The 16,723-nt window shown below is 62.7% G+C and overlaps 1 protein-coding gene across 26 annotated transcripts in view; it reads right to left on the reverse strand.

Moving 5' to 3' along the window:
* Positions 1 to 330: 330 nt before the first annotated feature.
* Positions 331 to 16,723, reverse strand: part of ANKRD11 (ankyrin repeat domain containing 11) — a 183,172-nt gene continuing 166,779 nt past the window's right edge. For 19 of the 26 annotated variants that reach the window (XM_058708036.1, XM_058708040.1, XM_058708020.1 and 16 more), the window contains 8 exons: positions 15,409 to 15,551; positions 13,064 to 13,211; positions 6,252 to 12,781; positions 4,780 to 4,878; positions 4,549 to 4,692; positions 2,769 to 2,882; positions 2,418 to 2,583; positions 331 to 1,217 (listed from right to left, as the gene is read on the reverse strand). In XM_058708036.1, coding sequence (XP_058564019.1) covers positions 601 to 1,217; positions 2,418 to 2,583; positions 2,769 to 2,882; positions 4,549 to 4,692; positions 4,780 to 4,878; positions 6,252 to 12,781; positions 13,064 to 13,211; positions 15,409 to 15,551 — 7,961 coding nt within the window. In that variant the 3' untranslated portion in view covers positions 331 to 600. The remainder of the gene's footprint in view (positions 1,218 to 2,417; positions 2,584 to 2,768; positions 2,883 to 4,548; positions 4,693 to 4,779; positions 4,879 to 6,251; positions 12,782 to 13,063; positions 13,212 to 15,408; positions 15,552 to 16,723) is intronic. The other 7 variants (XM_058708046.1, XM_058708047.1, XM_058708045.1 and 4 more) reach the window with 5 other exon arrangements.

Consider the following 16,723-nt stretch of genomic DNA (forward strand, 5'->3'; position numbering starts at 1 on the left):
GGAACCTGCCAGCCCCGGGGGGGGGGGGGGGGGGGGGGGAGGGTTTGGCCCTCTCTGTCCCCAAGCCCAGGTCTGGCTGCCCCGGGGACAGGACATGAATGGCTCAGGGATCCCTGTCCCCGCTGTGAGCTGTGCAGCTTGGTGGGGGTGGGGCTTGGGACCCAGTAAAGACCGGAAAAGGGACAAATTAGTTTAAAAAAAAAAAAAAAAAAAAAAGGTAGTAAATGGGGAGCAACGTAGTTGAAGACACTGTGGTGTTCCAGTGGGGCGGCCCCCGTCGGTCCCGCATGTCGGCCCCTCCTGGAGAGGGCCTGTCGTGTACAAAGAGCATTTAATTAATTTATTTATTTCTTTACACATAACTGAAGTGATGTTACAGTACATAAGTTATTTACAACTGTGCAGTAATGTGTTGCAAAATAAATTATCTAGAAGGCAGCAAAAGTACATTGTGAATGTGTATAAAACTGTACAGCGTTTACGGGTACACTTTTTATATGATTATTGGCTCTGTAGTGTTTCAAGTTATGTTCTCAGAAAGAGAAACAAAATGCCCAAGATTAAAGGAAAAAATATACAAACCACGTGGATTTGACTCCATTAAAAACACAACCCGAGAGTCCCGGCTCTGTGTCCCTCCGCAGCGGGCGGGCAGCCCTGCGCGCGGCCACAGTATCCCAGCCCGTCCGAAGCCCGTCCCCGCCCTCCGACCCGGAGGTCACTGTCCGTGAGGGGTGGCCGCCTTAATTTTCTTTCTTTTAGTTGATCAGAATGGAACAGGAAATTGTAAAAAATACATCCGTTCTGCAGCTCCTGAAATGCCCGTGCAGCCGCCTGGAAAGCAGACCCCGAGGCCGCCGTCTCCTCGTGCTCCCGCGGCAGCTCCCGGGGGGAGGGGCCAAGTGCGGGGTCTCTCCCTGGACGTCCCCGCCCGAGGGACGAGGTCTCCCCGCACTGCCTGGACTCGGCAGCGGCGCCGGGCAGACGCGTGCGGCCCTCGCCCGTGCCCCGTGTGGCCGTCCCGCGGGGCGTCAGGCCGGCAGAAGCACGAAGTCGTCGTTGACGTCGACCATGGGCACGTAGAAGGAGGGCACCTCGTGCACACACAGCGCCTTGTGCCCGGCGGGGTCCAGCTCCTGGGCCTTCAGCTGCCACTCCATCCGCTGCACGGCGTTCAGGGCCGCGGCCTCGTGCTGCTGCCGCATCAGGAGACACGTCTGCGGGAAACGCGACAGGTGAGGGGCGCCGAGGCGAGACCTCGGTCCCGCGCCTTCGCCCCACGCCCTGCCCCGGGAGTCGTGAGGCCCAGCGCCCCGCCCCCCACCCCGGGCGTTGCAGCGGAATCTCGACAGTGTCGCTCTGCCCTGGTTTACGGCTGGTGACCCGTCACCTAGGCCGGGAGCGTTTGGTATTTGTGGGCACTGAACGCCGGCAGCAGGTCCTCGCGGGCAGTGCCGTATCGGCTCTGTATCGGGGGCGCTGGGGGGCAAAGGTGAGGGCGGACACGGGGACTCGGACGCGATCGCCGAGGGGGGGTGGGGGGTGGGACGGACGCAGCACACACGGACAGAGAAGTGGGCGTGAGCAGTCTGACGTCACAGCGCGTCTCGATTGCTCAGATGCGCGCAAGCGCATGTACGGCGGGGAATCGCCGTCTCTGATTCGCCTTAAAGTAACTGGGAGTGTGTGGAGGGGGGGCGCGGGGAGTGGGGGGGGGGGGGACAGGAGCTCTAAATGCTCCGTCTTTGGTCTTCGGGAAAGACACCACCCCACGCTGCACCGGGGCCACGTCTCCGAGCCCGGGCGGACTCGACCCGCTGGGCTCATTGCTCTATCCACCTGGCCTCGCACTGGTTTCATGAGTTCTCTGTACATCCGGGGCGTGGGGCTCGTGTGGCGTTTCTATCGCCCAACACCGATCTTAATGTCGTCACCGCTCCCGTCTGCTCTAGGAAAGCCTCCCCCGTGCAGCCTGCGGGCCCGGCTGGCGGGACCTGGTGCAACAGCATCCCGGACCTTCCCCGGGACGTGCCCGAGACCGTGGACGCCAAGCGGGCTCCTCTCTGCTCTGGGCTCTGGCTACCCCACGCCAGCACCTTCCCAGGTTGCGTGCGCTGCCGTGGCACCGCGGTCACGGGTCAGTGAGGGAGGGGACGCACGTAAGGCCGGCCTCCGGGAAACACGGTCCTCCTTTCCAAGAGCGGGCTCCCCGGGGCCGGGAGGATGGAGAGCTCCGGACCCCTTCCCCCGGCCCCCTAGAGCTCTAGGGAGGCCGGCGGGGCGTGCCCCCCCCTCCCCGGGCCCCGCCTCCTGGAGCTGCCCAGGGGTGGTGCCCACTGTGCCGCCGAGTCTGTTGGCTCTCGGGGGCGACCCTGTGGGACGGCCCTAGCGCCTGCACGTGGGGATTTGCTTCTTACTTGCTAATCTTTCTCTAGCTCCCACCCATGCTCTCTGGCTGCTGCACTGGTCAGCACGTCCAGAGCAGTGGTGATGGGTGTGTGCTGTGACCTTTGAGGAGGGCTCAAGGTGGGGTCCCACAGAGGTCTGACCGCCAGCTGGTGACAGGAGCTGCTCCCCGCACACCTGGACAGGAGGGAAGACACTCTAAGGAGGCAACATGGGGGGCGGGGAGACCTCAGCTCCCTGAAGGCATCAGCCGGGCTCACGGGGTCTGACACTGCCACTTGCAAACGGGGGAGATCCGGCAGCAGCTGCCCCCTCCCCCGCCCCCGCTGCCGCCCGGGCGGGGGAGGGCACAGGGTCCTCACCTTCATGCGGTCGTACTTGTCGTCCACGTCCTGGAGCCACGAGATGAACTGGCGTGCATTGAACCGGTCGCGCACGGACTTGTTCTCGTCGCCCTGAGGGGAGAGGCGCGGACGCTGGATGGGGAAGAGTCAAGAGGAGCCCACGGTCCGTGTCACCCCCCTGCCGCCCCTCCGTGAGGAGCTTGGCTGGCGTGTCCCCAGGAGGCCACTGAGTGGGGGGGGGGGGGGGGGGGGGTGGTGGTGCGGGGATGTGTGCTGGGCGCAAACAAACGGGCGCCCCCAGTCCCCGGCCCGCACCGCGTTCCCTGGGAGTCACGGGGACGCGCACGGTGAGGCTGGCAGGGCTATGCTTTCGTCTCTTCGGTCTGTAATTCTCTCTGAAGAGACCTGAGGTGTCTTGGCCGGGGCGCCAACCCCACGTCCCTGTCCTCACGCCCGGCAGCCCCGCGCCCACAGACGGGCTCACGGACAGGTAAAGCCTCAGGACGGAGGGTGGTGGTCTCACCGGCCCCCGCGGCCTGGGGGGGGGGGGGGGTCCCGGGAGGCCGTCACACGTCACGGTGTCTGTGGTGCGGCCCCGGGAAGCGAGCGCAGGCCCCACCGCAGACGCTCGGCGGGGCGGAGGCCTTCACTGTCCTCAGGCTCAGAAGCAGCCCAGGAAGCCTTCCAGCCCCTTGGTTCTTTCAGAGGCGCAGAGCCCCCGCGGTGATCGCTGAGGCCCCAGCCCTTCGGCTTGTAGACTCTCTTTCTGCTCTAGACCAATCTTGTGTTTATACGTACTACGTTCAGTTGGGAAAGTTAAAAAACATTTTTTTACTTTTATGTAGGCTCCCCGCCCAATGCAGGGGCTCAGACTCTGGACCCCAGGCACCCCCAGTGGGGAAAGTTTTTTAAGATCAATTCTTCTTTTTTTATTTTTAAAAATTTTTTTATTTTTTAAATTTACGATCAATTCTTCAAGACTGCATGTAAGTGAACGCAAAGCGCTTGATGTGCAAACAAAGAGTCTTAAAAACCACGGAACCACTGCTGTCTCCACGCGGCCAGCCTGAGAACGCTGCCCAGAGCCCCAGGGGCCCGTGCAGCGCGTGAGCCTGGGGTGCAGCAGGCACGCACGCGGGCCAGGGGACAGGAGAGGCCCGAGGAGACAGCAGTGTTTTTGCACAGGCCCAAAGTGACACGTTCAGGGTTGTTTTTAAAAAGTCTCGGAGGCGGCTGGGGAAGAGAACAAATCGGGGAGCAAACCCGTGTCGGTCTGACCCCAGGCCTGGGTGCGTGGGGGGTGGGGCAGCGGGGGCGCAGGAGGGACCCCACAGGTCAACGCTGGGAGCGGCCAGCAGGTGAGGCCAGGCAGGGAGTCTGTGCCCGCAGGACCCTCCCCTCGCCGTGGGCCCTGCTCTCCCCCATCTGCCGCAGGACAGCTTCCCGGTGGGGCCTCCCCAGAGCAAGTCGCCCGGATACTACTCGTCTCTTATTTAAATTTTCCTCTAAAACAAGTGTAACTCTCAGTGAGCGGGGAGACTGCGTCCACGAGGACCCTGGAGCGGGGCATCTCTCGACACGGCCAGGGTGCTTGCTGCTTGCTGCGTGTCCCGCCGTGCGGTCGCCGCCACCCTCCCCGGCCCTGGTGCGGACTGGGGAACCGAACCAGGCCGGACTACCTGTGGGATGCGGCCCTTTCCCGCTCGCTGCCCACAGTGCAGCCGAATCCCAGGAGGCCCAGCTCCTCTTGGGAAGCTGGAGACGGGAGAGCGAGAGCCGGGCCCGGACGGTCACCCACCTGACTCTCCAGAGGCATGTTGTAGACCTCGGAGTCCAGCAGCATGGTGCAGGCGCTGAACGGCACCGCCTGGTTCGCGATGGTTCTCGCTGCCCGGCAGTGAACCCGCAGGATCTCCTGCTCGCAGGAGACTATGAGCTTTTCCTGGAGGAGAGCAGCCAGATGAGCAGGACTCACCCCGGACAGACGCCTGGCGCCCGCCACCCCCTCGTGCCCGCTGGCCCCTCTTACCCGCTCGATGCTGTGCTGCAGCCGCAGCTTCCCCCTCACGGCCTCCTGCTGCTTGAACAGCTCCTTCAGGGGCTCCGCCAGGGAGGGAGGGGGCGCGATCTGCAATCACGGGGGTGGGGGCGGGGTGGTTGGTGAGGCTGTGAACTTGCACCAGGAACACCCACCCACTTGAAGGACTGAGCCCCGAGACGCACCCTCTTGGCTGGCGAGAAGTCCAGGAATGCTTGACCTCTGCCCGCCCGCCCCTAATGGCCTGGGTGCTTTATGGTGTGGGGACCACGGGAAGGGAAACAGCTTTTTTTTCTAGAACGAAAGGCGGGAGTCCCAGTGGAAAATAAGAAGTTACACAAACCACAGCGACCCCTACTGTTTTCTCTATTTTCCGAACTTTCCATGAACGTCATGGTGCTCTGTTTTGAAAACCAAAATTTAAAAAAAAAGGGCAACCAAACACGTCACTGAACAGAAATCTCAGGCCAGATTTTTCTGAACTAGTGACCCAGAAGAGACCCAGCACCTGGATGCTTCCGGGCCAGACGTCCTGCTGGGCTCAAAGCTGTCTGTCCCCCCATCCCCCTGCCCCATCAAAGTGCCGGAAGACTGGGCTGTCCAGGGAGGGTGGTGGCCCCGGCAGCCGTGCCCCCAAGGCCTCGCCCTTTGAACCTGACGCTCAGAGCCACCTATCGCTATTCAGAAGACACCCGGTGAAGAAAGAGACAGCTCAGATGCCACCTTCCAGAACACACGACCCAGTGTGACTCGGTGGGGGGGGTGCTCTGAGGTGGGCCCTGTGGGCTGCAGGCCTGTTCTGGGCCTGATGGTAATGCAACGGAAGTCCTGGCTCCCCTCCAAGCGGGTGGGAGGGTCCGAGATGAAGCAAGTCACCTGCGCCTGGGCTGAACAGGTGCTGAGGGGCCCAGGGTGGTGGCTGTGCTGCAGGGGGGCTGTTCCTGGGCAGGGGGGATGGTGGCAGGAGCCCACCCCGAGGAAGAGGGTACAACGGGAGAAGCGGGGATGCAGACGGCTGGAAGGTGGGGTGTGTAGATGGCGGGGTCTGCACAGACACGGGGGTCCCTGGGCTCCCAATGCCCACAGTGGGGTGGGGAAGCCGCCAGGGTGCTTGCTGCTCAGGGCTGCACGGTGACGACAGTGAGGCCTGGCCTCCGGTTGGCAAGCTGGGGCCACCGGGAACACCGAGTGTTTAGCGGGGGGTGTTAAAAGGGCCGAGCGGAGACCCTCACCGGCAGAGGCGGGCACCGAGCGGCCCCAGGGCAGCCCCAGCTGGAGGTGTGCAGGGCGTAGCTACAGCAGACAGACCAGCTGGGTGACCGTCGTCGACCCAGCAGACCGAGCGCCGGGCACACGCGTGGTTGGCCAGTCAGGCCCCGGATGAGGCGCGCACGCGGGACGCGGGACGCGGGACGGACGACAGAGCCCCGCCAGCGGGTCTCCCGCCCGCCTCCGGTACTCACCACGGGGATGTGCAGCTTGCTGAGCGGCTTGCCGTCCAGGAGGTAGGAGCCCGTGTAGGTGACGTACTCGGCGTAGCACTGGGGCGCCTGCGGCGTGATGTAGCAGAGAATCTTGCGCTTCTCCTCGATCTTCTTCCTGATCTGCAGGTACTCGAAGTAGGGGTTGGACCTGTCGCTGTGGTACGGCTCGATGTCATCCAGCTTGATGGCGTCCACGATGGCGGCCAGCGTCTGCTGGATCACCTCCCGCGTCTGCTGCGTGGACGTGTTCATCTGCTGCTGCAGCTGCTGGCTGGAGCGCTGGAAGCGGCGCTTGCGCGGGTGCTGGGCCTGGGGGTCGTCCTCCTCGCAGCAGCGGCCCTTGGCGCGGGGGGGCGGGGCGGGGGCGGGCTCCTTGTCGGCGGGCGGCGAGCCCTGCTTGCTCTGGTTGGCCAGCATCTGAGCCCGGTTCCTCGTCATGCGCTGGGGGATCTCCTCCACCTTGGGCGCCTTCGGGGCTTCGACCGCGGGCTTGGGTTCTGGTTCTGAAGCTTCGGGCTGGATGCCGCCCACAGGTCCCTCGGGGCCGGCCCCGTCGAGCGGGCCGGCCCCGTCCTCCACGTGTGCCTGGGCCGGGCCATCCGCGGCGGCGGCGGCGGCGGCGGCGGCGGCGGCGGCCACGACAGCGGCGTCGGGGGTGCCGTGGGACGCGGCCGGGGGGTCCCGGCCCTCGGCCTCCTCGTCTCCGCTCCCTGCTGGATGCCGCTCCGGGGCTGGCGGTGCGGGCCCCGGGCTGGAGTCCGAGTCCTCGGGGGGGACCGTCCCCTCTGACGTGACCCCTGCCTCTACCGTGGTCTCCAACATCACATCCGGCTTGGGCTCCTCGGGGGGCTCCGGCTCGGGCTCGGCGGGGAGCCGGGGAGCCGCCTGGTCGGGAGGCAGTGCGGGCTGTTCCTCGGCAGCCGCTGCAGGGACATCCCCGCCATTCGGGACTACGGGGGGCCCCGCGGGGGCGTTTTCCGGAGGGCCAAGGGGAGTCTCTTCTACTGGTTCCGTTTCGACATCAGAAACGTCTTTAGCTTGAAGAGGAAGCTCTGGCAGAGAGAAGGGCCCCAGGTCTAAGTCGTCCTCGGAGTTGGGGAAGCCATCAGGCCAGGGCACCGCTTCCACCTGGCCGAGGGCCGACAGGTCGTGCCCATTTTCCAGGAAGCTATTCTCCATGGGCGCCAGAGCCTCCACCTGAGTCACGGTGGCCAAACACGCAGGCTCGGGGGCCGCGTCGGGGGGCGCGTCGGGGAGCGGTTTGCAGTTGGTGAAAAAGGGCTCCAGCCTGGAAGGAGGGGCAAAGGGGGCCGGTTCTTCTGGGGCGGGCACAGCGGCCGGGACTGTGTCCACCACGTCGCCTTTGGCGCCCTCGAGTCCAGGCTCGGTGGCCGACAGAGGGTAGGAGTCAGGGGAGCCTGGGTAAGGGGGCTCTGGGGCGCCGAAGGGCCCCGGGGCAGCAGGGTGGAGGGCCTCAGTGGGGCAGAAGTGCTGCGGGGACTCCGGGAGGCGCTGTGGGGACTTAAGCAGGAGGTCCGGCCCCACAGGCCAGCTGACAGGGTTCTCGGGGGCGCCCCCAATCAGGCTGCAGGACAGGGCCTGCTCCGAGGCAGCTGGGTGCGCCCACTCGACGGGGTCCTCTGTGATGACCGTGCTGAAGGGGCCCTCGTCCAGCGGCTCCAGGTAGCTGGGCTCCGGGGGGATGATGGCGGCAGTGGCCTGCTGGTCCTCCGTGGCATCCAGGGGGATGCCCAAGTCAGGCGGAAGGGCCCCCTCCATGGACGGGGCCAACAGCTCATCTCTGTGCGAAGGGGGGGACTTCGCTTGTAAACCAGAGAAAGCACCCTCTGGGGAGGGGGTGACATTGACCACAGCCGCAGGCGGGCAGTGCAGAGCGTCCGCTTTGGGGGAGGGGATGCCATAGTCTGGGGAGTAGTAGCCCGGGGACAAGCAGGCGAACTTCTCGGCAGGACCTGGGGGCACGGGGGCCTTGTCCTCCAGGCGCTGCCCTGGCGAGCCGTAACCGGACGTGGTGGGGACGCTCTGCTGTCTGAACAGCTTGTCCCCAGTGCTGAATTCTTCCTCGGGGGTCCTCCGGATATCGACAGACACCGAACGGTACAGGCTCGTGCACAGCGGCCTCGCAGGCGTCTGGCTCGCGGTTTCCGAAATCCCACTCGCTGCCACAGAGAACCTGTCGAAGAACGAGGGGGAGCAGGCGCTGGCGGACGTGCTGGAGACGGGCTGGGGGTCAGCGCAGTCGAAAATGAGGTCGGGGTAGTCGTCCGCGCTGCAGGACGGGGTCCTGGGCGTGTGCATGGCCTCCTCGTAGCTGGGGCACGACACCACGGACGCGGGCGTGGGGACCCCGGTGGGCCGGCCCTGGTCCGGCCGCGGGGAGGCGGGCAGCGCCTCTTTGGCGTGCGGCCCGGCCAGCCAGTCCCTGGCGTCCCCGGCCGGCCCCGGGGCGGGCTTGCCGTCGGCGGCCGGCGGGGCCAGAGCGGGCTCCTTGGGCCTCCTGTCCTTCGGGGCGGGGTCCGGCACCGGCGGCCTCCGTGCGGGCCCGTCCAGGCCCTTCTTGCGCACGTCCTCGGCGGGCTTCGCCCTGTCCTTGAGCTTCGGGTCTCCGGACCGGTGCCTCATCTTCTCCATCTGCTTCATCCGCTCCTTGTGCCGCTTGTGCCGCTCCTCCACCTCCAGGTCCTTCTGGGACAGCATGCGCTCGAAGCTGGTCATCATCAGGTCGCCGTCGCCCAGAAGCTTCTCTCTGGGCCGGGCATCTCTCTTGCCCTGGTCTCTGGCTGCCGGCGGCTTGTCGTTGCCGTTGCCGACCTTCACCGGGTCACCCTTTTCCTTCTCGGGGTTCTCCTTGAATCTCTCCTTCGGTTTGGTCTCGCTGAGCTTCAGGCTCTCGTCCCGGGACTTGTCTCTGAGTGCGTTTGGAGGGTTGTCCTTGTCTCTGGCCGCGGGCTTCTGCTCGTCCTTGTGGTGCCGCGGGGGCCCGTCGCCGTGCCTGTCCCTGTGCTTCTCCCGCTCGTCCCGCCACCTCTCGCGGTGCCTCTCCCGCCGCCTCTTGTCCTTGAGGGCACCGGCGGCACCACAGCCATAAGGCTTCAGCTCCTTCTCCGCTTTCTTGGAAGGCTCTCTCTCGGAATCGTTTTTGTCTTTCTTTTCAGCGGCGAACAACTCAATGGTTTTATCTAGCTCGTCCTCTACGTCCGCTTTGGCGCCGTAAGGGATCCCGTAAGCGTCGGCGTCCGAGAAGTCCTTGTCGTACTGGCCGGGGTCCTTCCTGCTGCCTGTGTCCTTGTAATCGTCGCTCTTGTCTCTCTTCTCACACTTGTCTTTCCGGACTCTCTCCCGCTCGTGGCTTTTCTTGGACGAGGACGAAGAGTGTCTGTGCCTTTCTCTCTCCTTGACCTTCTCCTCCGGGGGCTCCGTGAAGGACACCTCTAGGAGGGCGCTCAGGCCGGGCTCCTGCCCGCGGTCGGTGAAGCTGTCGGAGGACACCTCGCTGGCCTTGTCGTTGGAGTCCTCCCGGTACGCGTGCAGGGCCTCCTCCTCCAGCCTCTCCAGCAGGCTCTTCTCCGCCTCGGCGCTCCTCGACACCTTCCTGTCCCGGCAGTGCTCCCGGTCCGGCCTCTCGCGGTGCCTGCTCCTGGCCTTGTCCTCTGCGGAGGGCTTCCGCTCCAGCTTCTCGGGAGGCTTCTGCTTGTTCTTCTTTTCCTGGGTGGGGTCGGCCGAGGTGCGGTCCTTCCTGTCCTTGTACTTGTCCGCACCCTCTTTGTCCTTCTTGTCCTTGTGCTTCTCCAGGACCTTCTCTTTCTTGTCTTTGGCCCCTTCTGCGGCTCCCTTCTCCTTTTTCTTTTCTCGGAGCTCTCGATCTTTCTGCTTCTCTGAGTGCTGCCGGTCGGCAGAGTGCTTCCGGTGCCGGTCGGTGTCCTGGGGGCCGTCCGCCCGCGGCGCGTCCCCGGCGTCCCCGAGTCGGAGCCCGCTGGCCGCGAACTCGTCCTTCTCGTCCTCGCTTTCGTCTGTGAATATGTCGGCGATGTACCAGCTCTTCTCTTTACCCTTCTTCTCGTCTTTTTTTTCAGGGAAGTCCTCGGAGAGAAGTCCAGGGAAATTCTTCTCCCTCTTTTCTTTCACCTGGTCAAGAGACGCCTTTCTCTCCTTGTCCTTATGCTTCTCCTTGGGATCCTTCTTCTCTTTAAAGCATTTATCAAACTCCTTGTCCTTCTGACATTTCTCAAGGACAGACTTTTCGCTTTTATCTCTGTCACCGGACTTATCTTTGTATTTCTCTAATTTCCCCCTTTCCTTCTTCTCCTTGTCCCTTGCTGCATGGAGCCTCTCCCAGGGCTCGGGGCCCTTCCCAAAGTCACAGTCGGGCCTGTCCTTGAAGCTGGCCTCGCCAGCCAGCTCCTTCGGCTCCTCCCGGTGGGCCTCCTCGGGCTTGGGCCTGCCATCCTTCCGCTCCTTGGCGGCCTCGAGGGGGTCCTTCCTGTCCCGCCCGCCCTCGGCGGACTCCCTCCGCTTTTTGTCCTTGTCGGGAAGGCAGCCGGGGATGCCCTTATGCTTGTCTGCCTGCTCCTTCCTCCTCTCAGAGCTCTTGTCCAGACAGTCTCTGTCCTTCTTCCGGAAGAAGGCGTCCCTGTCGCTGCGCCTGTCCCCGTAGTCCCGCTTCTCACGGCCCTTGCTCTCCCGCTTCTTTTCCTTGCTGTCCTCCTTCACGGTCTCCAGGATCAGTCTGGCCACGGGGTCACTTTTAACATCCCTGTAGTCTGTCACTGGAGAGTCCCAACTGTCGTCCCCTTTGAAATCAAAGGACGAATCGGACAAGTCCGAGAACCACCGATCCTGCTGGTCGTCGGAAAGGCTGAATTTGGTGTCTTCGTTCTCCAGAAACTGACTCTTGTTACAGTACTCATCGAAAGCGGAAGAGTCTTCCCTGTAGACCTTTTCTTTTTTCAGTTTTTCTTTTTCTTCTTTGAAAGCCTTCTCCTTCTCCTTTGGAATCCTGTCCTCCTTGCAGTCATTCTTCTTCTCTAGCTTGGCGGGCCTGTCTTTGGGCTTTCTCTTTCTTTCCTCTTTGTGGAGCCTCAGTCGTTCCTCTTTGGGAGACTTTTCCTTCACTAGTTTCTCTCTTTCTGCTTTACTCCCGCGGTCTTTCTCTTCTCGGAAAGACCTGCTCACCTCTTTGATTCTCTTCAGCGCCTTCTCGTCTTTGGAAACCTTGACCACCTCCTCCTTGAAGAGCCACTCCCTGTCTTCCGGCTTCACCTTGCCGAGCCGCTCTTCCTTCCTGAAGTGGTCCCGGTCGTGCTTCAAGGCCTTCAGCTTGCCCTCACTGGGAACGTCGCCGTCCAGAAGTATGGCCTTCTCCGGCCGCTGCTTGGAGTCCTCATACTCGTAAGTGAAACTTTTCAACTTGAGTTCCTGACCGACGGAGCACAGCCCTTTCTCCTTGTTTTTGTGTTTGTGTTTTGTTTTGTGTTTCTTGACGACCTTGCCCTCCTTGTCCAGCTTGGGAATGGCGCCGTCCACGCTGGCGTGGAAAGAGTTCTTCTTGTCCGACAGCGTGCTCTGCAGGCCGCCCCGCTTCCTGTGCTCCTGCTTCTTCCTCACGGGCTTCAGCGACTCCACGCTGGAGCCCTCGGAGGAGCAGTCAGACTCGCTCGTCAGTCTCGTCCTTGTGGAGTCTGATAAAGAGCTGACCTCTGACCAGGCGGGAGAAGAGATGCTTTTCCAATTGTCTGTCCGCCAGTGCCTGGCGTGCTGGTCCACGTGGCCGGGGTTATGCTTCTGGGCGGCAGAGCTCCCGTGAGACGAGGTGGAGGAGGCGGACAGAGAGCTGAACAGGGACGGGTCCTTCAGCACCAGTGGGGACTCCTTGAGGCAGCCAGAGCTCCCCACCGAGTCCCCGTCGTCCTCCCCGCTCTCCGAGGACTCGCTCTCCGACTCGGAGGAGCAGAACTTGTCATTCCTTTTCCCAAACCGCACTTCCTTGCCTTTTGTCTCCTTCTTTCGCTTCTTTTTCACTTTATTTTTCTCTTTCTGCTGCTTGGAATTGGAAGGTTCCCGCGTTTTGTTACCGGGCAGTATCGTGTGTGCCGAGAGCCTCAGCTTCTCTCCTGTCCCCACAGTGACACCAACGTCCTCCTCGTCTGACGTGTCTGACAGGATGCGATGAGCCGCTTTCTTTGGTGCAATCGTGTTATTTTTAGTGTAACTTTTCACTTCCATTTTGGGTATAGAAATAAAACTATTTGATTTAGTTTCTTTTCTGTAATCCTTTTTCAGTAAGTGTTTGTCGTCCACTGGAGGGACTCTGTCCTGCTCGTCGTCCTCGTCAAACTCGTACTCATCCTTGACAGGGGTCACAGTTTTCTGGGGCTCTGGATTCTTAGCCTTGTGCTTCAGGCCTTTTTCAAATTCAGAGTCTGTGTTATTGCCGTCAACTGAACTAGAAGGTGCGAACGATGGGGCGTCTTCCTCCTCTGAGCTCTCTGCTGGGAACAGGGAGGAAGAGGTCAGAGGCAGAGTCACAGCGACCCTACTGAACATGCACGGGGACGGCGCTCTGCAGATGAGGCAGAGGGGGGAAGGGGAGGAGAGACAGCTCTTCGCCTGATTTAGATAAATCGGAGGCCGGCCACGGGCAGGAGGAAATGAGAGAGAGATTTGCGTGAGGGCAGGGCCGGAGGACAAGGGAACCCTGGGTGTGGGGTCCCGGCCGTCCAGAAACTCCCCCACCCCAGCCGGCACACGCGGTGCGGCTCCCGGCCACTGACCGGTCGAGCTCTCCTCGCTGGACGTGTAGGTCCCCTTGCCCAACAGGAGATTCACCATGGTCGGGGAGTTGGCCACCTTCAGCGGCGTCTCGCCTTTTCTGTTGCTCTGCTGAGGGTTCCCGCCATACCGCAACAACAGCTTCACCACCTACGAAACAGCAACCGGCAGGTCAGGGGCTTTCTGAGAAGCACGCGACGCGCCCCCGTGCCGGTACAACTGCAGCCGCTTCCTAGAGTCCTGTGCTCGACCAGACAACAGGCCACCCCCCCCCCACCGCCACAGCACGGCCCCCGGGGGGGGGGGTCTCCAGGCCCCCCACCCCAGCCGAGCACGCCGCCACACGGAGGAGGTCTGCGCTCCCATGCAGAGTCCTCCCCATCGGTGGTGGGCCGACCACGGCCCCATGATCTCCCGCCAGCGATGAGCCGCCATCCAGCAGGGCCCGCGGGGTGTGGAAAGAAGGGCTCTGGAGGTCTGGTGGGGAGCGGGGACTGACAGAACAGAGGAAACAAAGAGCGAGCTTCTTCCAAGTAGGTTTATTTTGTGTTCTCGTTTCTTTTAGAAAAGAAGATTGCCTCTTCCGTGCTTTGACACAGTAAGGGGGGGGGGGGTCCTGTGAATGACAGATACAGTCCAGGTGACCCCGCAGCAGCTCTGCTCAACTGTCTACAGCCGGCAAGTGTGCTTCGCACACCCGGGGCGGCCGACTCACTGCCCTCAAGTGCAGGTTCAGTGCTGTCTCGGCCCCAGTTCGGACACTGGAGTGTTAAAACAATCTTTAACCAGGAACACCCCGTCGCTCACACGCCATTCCCGCTTAGGACGCCGCGGCCTCCCCCGACCAGGACCCCGCTTCCCGGGCACGGGTTTCCCACGGCTGCTCTAGCGAATCACCAGCCCCTCCGTCTCGCCAAGTCTGCAACGGGTCTCGCTGACCCTACAGATGTGTGGTGTTGGCTCCTTCCTTTCCGTGTGCGTGGGGTCCCTTGCAGTGGTGGGACTGGCCCTGTGTCCCTGCCGTCTGCCTGCTGAGGGCTGTCCCAACTGCTGGAAGCCACCATGTCCCTCGGCCCCTTCTGCCAAGGCTGGCAACGCGGGCGAGCCGCCCTCACGGTCTCCTCCCTCCTGGGGAAGGGTTTCTGCTACACGGACCCCCAGAGGGCACTGGGCCCGTGGGGATAATCCAGAGTCACCACTGCATGATCTTTTGCTTACTCCCATCCGTGAAGGCCCCTTACCACGTGAGGTCACACATTCACAGTCCCAGGAGCTGGACGGGGATCTCTCCGGGGGCCGCTACCCTGCACCCCTCCCCGTATTTCCACAGTCTGTTCCGTAAGGTAGTTTTACAAGGATAATCACAGAAGTACAGAGATTCAGAGGACGACCCCGTCCCTCCCCAGTCTCTCGGCTGCCAACATAGTGCCAGACTCATGTCATCGATCCCTCCCCGTCCCCCACCGTGGGTACTCTAGCGGGTCCCAGGCATTTCATAAACTTTTCTAGCATCTCTCTAAAAGGACCCTTAAAAAACCAAAATAACCAAGATGCCTTTATCTAACCCAAGGAGCTAACCAAGAGCCCTGACATCAAGTACACAATCTGTGTCCGGACTCGTCCGGTCACCGTGGGCATCTTCTCATTCACGGCCCTCCCCCGACCGTGTGACTCATCATCCTTCGACCGCTCGCCACTCGCCGGGTGCTGCTAGTTCCCTGGCACCTGCCCAAGGCGACGGGGCAGAGCAGCTACAGGAGAGCGTCAGAGGTGCGTTCCGGTCTACAGGCGCTGTCCTCGCCAGGCCCCACCGTGCTTCCCGGGCCTCTTCACGAAGGTCTGGTAACGACCACAGCAAGAGCCTCGCCACCTCTGCGCGTCTCCTGCATCAGACCCAGAGGCAGCCGTTTCCCCAAGGGGGCTGGTCCTCTCGGGGAGGCCGTGCGCTTGGCTACTCGCTGCTCCCAGACTGGTTACGAGAGTCCTCCCGTGTACTGGCTACACCTCTCTGTGCTTCATCAACAGTAAATGCCATAAGGACAAGGACAGCGCCGGCAGCAGCCCATGAGTACCCCCCCCTCCCCCGCGTGATCATCCAGCTGCTAAAACCTAGACATGCCCGCATGACCTGAGCAGGGCCCCGTCACATGGAGCAAGAGATCACCCAGGTGCTGACCCAGGATGAGCAGGTGGGCTGGTCAGAGAGGACGGCTCGGGGGGGGGGGGGGGGGGGGGGGGGGGCGGTGCGGGGCGGGACGTGCAGGACGGTAGGGACAGGGAGCGACAGGATGACGTCCAAGGCGGCCAGCAGGCCCAGCGGGGGACGTGGGTGCGGGGAGGCACCCACCTTGTAGTGCCCGTTGTTCGCAGCGTCGTGCAGGGGGGTGTCGTCGTCTAGGCCCTTGGTGTTCACCTCTGCCCCCGCGGCCAGCAGCTGCTTGGCGACGTCGTAGTAGCCCCGGTTACACGCCTCGTGCAGTGCTGTCCAGCCTGGAAACAGACACTTAGGACCTATGTTATTTAATCCTCAAGAACGCCACTCCTGTCCCGAGGCAGCGCCCTGCACGGAAGGGCTACGGTCCCGGGAAGCCCTGAGTGTCCTTTGCTGGGGCGCCCCGTCTGCCCCACGACGTGCAGCTCGCTAACCCCCCAGGTTCACCCTCTGCGGGCACAACCTGGGGTAGGGGACTCGTCGGGGGTGGCAGCCTCAATCCAGTGTATCTGGCAACACACGTGGAGGGTACAGGGAGAGCGGCCGAGGGGGCTGCGGGCAGGGTGGCAGGGGCTGTGACCACAGCTGCAGGTTTGGAAACGTGCCCTCTGGGCAGCACGTGGCTGAGGCCACGCAGGGAGGCCTCCTCTGGCGGCCGTCTCCACTAGAGCCTCGACAGGCCACCCGCAAATGTCAGTGTGCAAACGGGGCCACCCTGTGGACACAAATTCCAGGGCTTTGGCAAATCTCGCCTTAGGAAAATTGTATTTTCAGAGAAGGTGCTACATTAGGTTTGGGTCAGAAACCCCATCAACTAGGGCAGTGGGCGCAGTCTAGACAGGTTCGTCACGGAGACCGCTTTGCTGGTCTCACGTTCCACGCGCTCTCGGAACAAACGGCTGTGGAACGTGCCGATGCTGCGGCACAGAGCAAGCGTCCTGTTCACACCCGGCAATACTCCACCATGCCCACACGGCCCTCAAAGCAGATAAAGCTTGGCTGTCTCGGGCCGGGGGAGGAACACCTACTTCCGGCTTAAATGAAAGGGCCCTCTCGGAGACATTTCTTCCCGGGGGGGGGGGGGGGGTGCGGTCCCCAGGCTGCCGGGCACCGAGGCAGGGCCGCCTGTCCCTGAACATGCCAGGGGCGTGACTCCTCTTCCACGGAACTGGGGTCTACACAACACAGCAGAGTGGCATCTAAAAATTCCCCCAATTCTCTTAAAGATGATAAAAAATAAGAAAATGATCTTATTTTGAAATACTTTCCGAAACATCAGTACCTCTTCCTCAGCAGCAACAGCACATCACCCTGGTCTAAGCGCGAGGTCTGCCCGCTACCCCCAACTCCTGTGCGCAACCGCCCCCCCCCCCCTCCGCCCGCCCCCGGCCCCACCCCCGGACCCCAGGCGGGGCCTTCGGGGCACGAGGGGTGAGGGCGCCCGTGAGCG

The sequence above is a fragment of the Neofelis nebulosa genome, chromosome 17 (genome assembly GCF_028018385.1).
Source record: "Neofelis nebulosa isolate mNeoNeb1 chromosome 17, mNeoNeb1.pri, whole genome shotgun sequence".
NCBI classification, from domain to species: domain Eukaryota; kingdom Metazoa; phylum Chordata; class Mammalia; order Carnivora; family Felidae; genus Neofelis; species Neofelis nebulosa.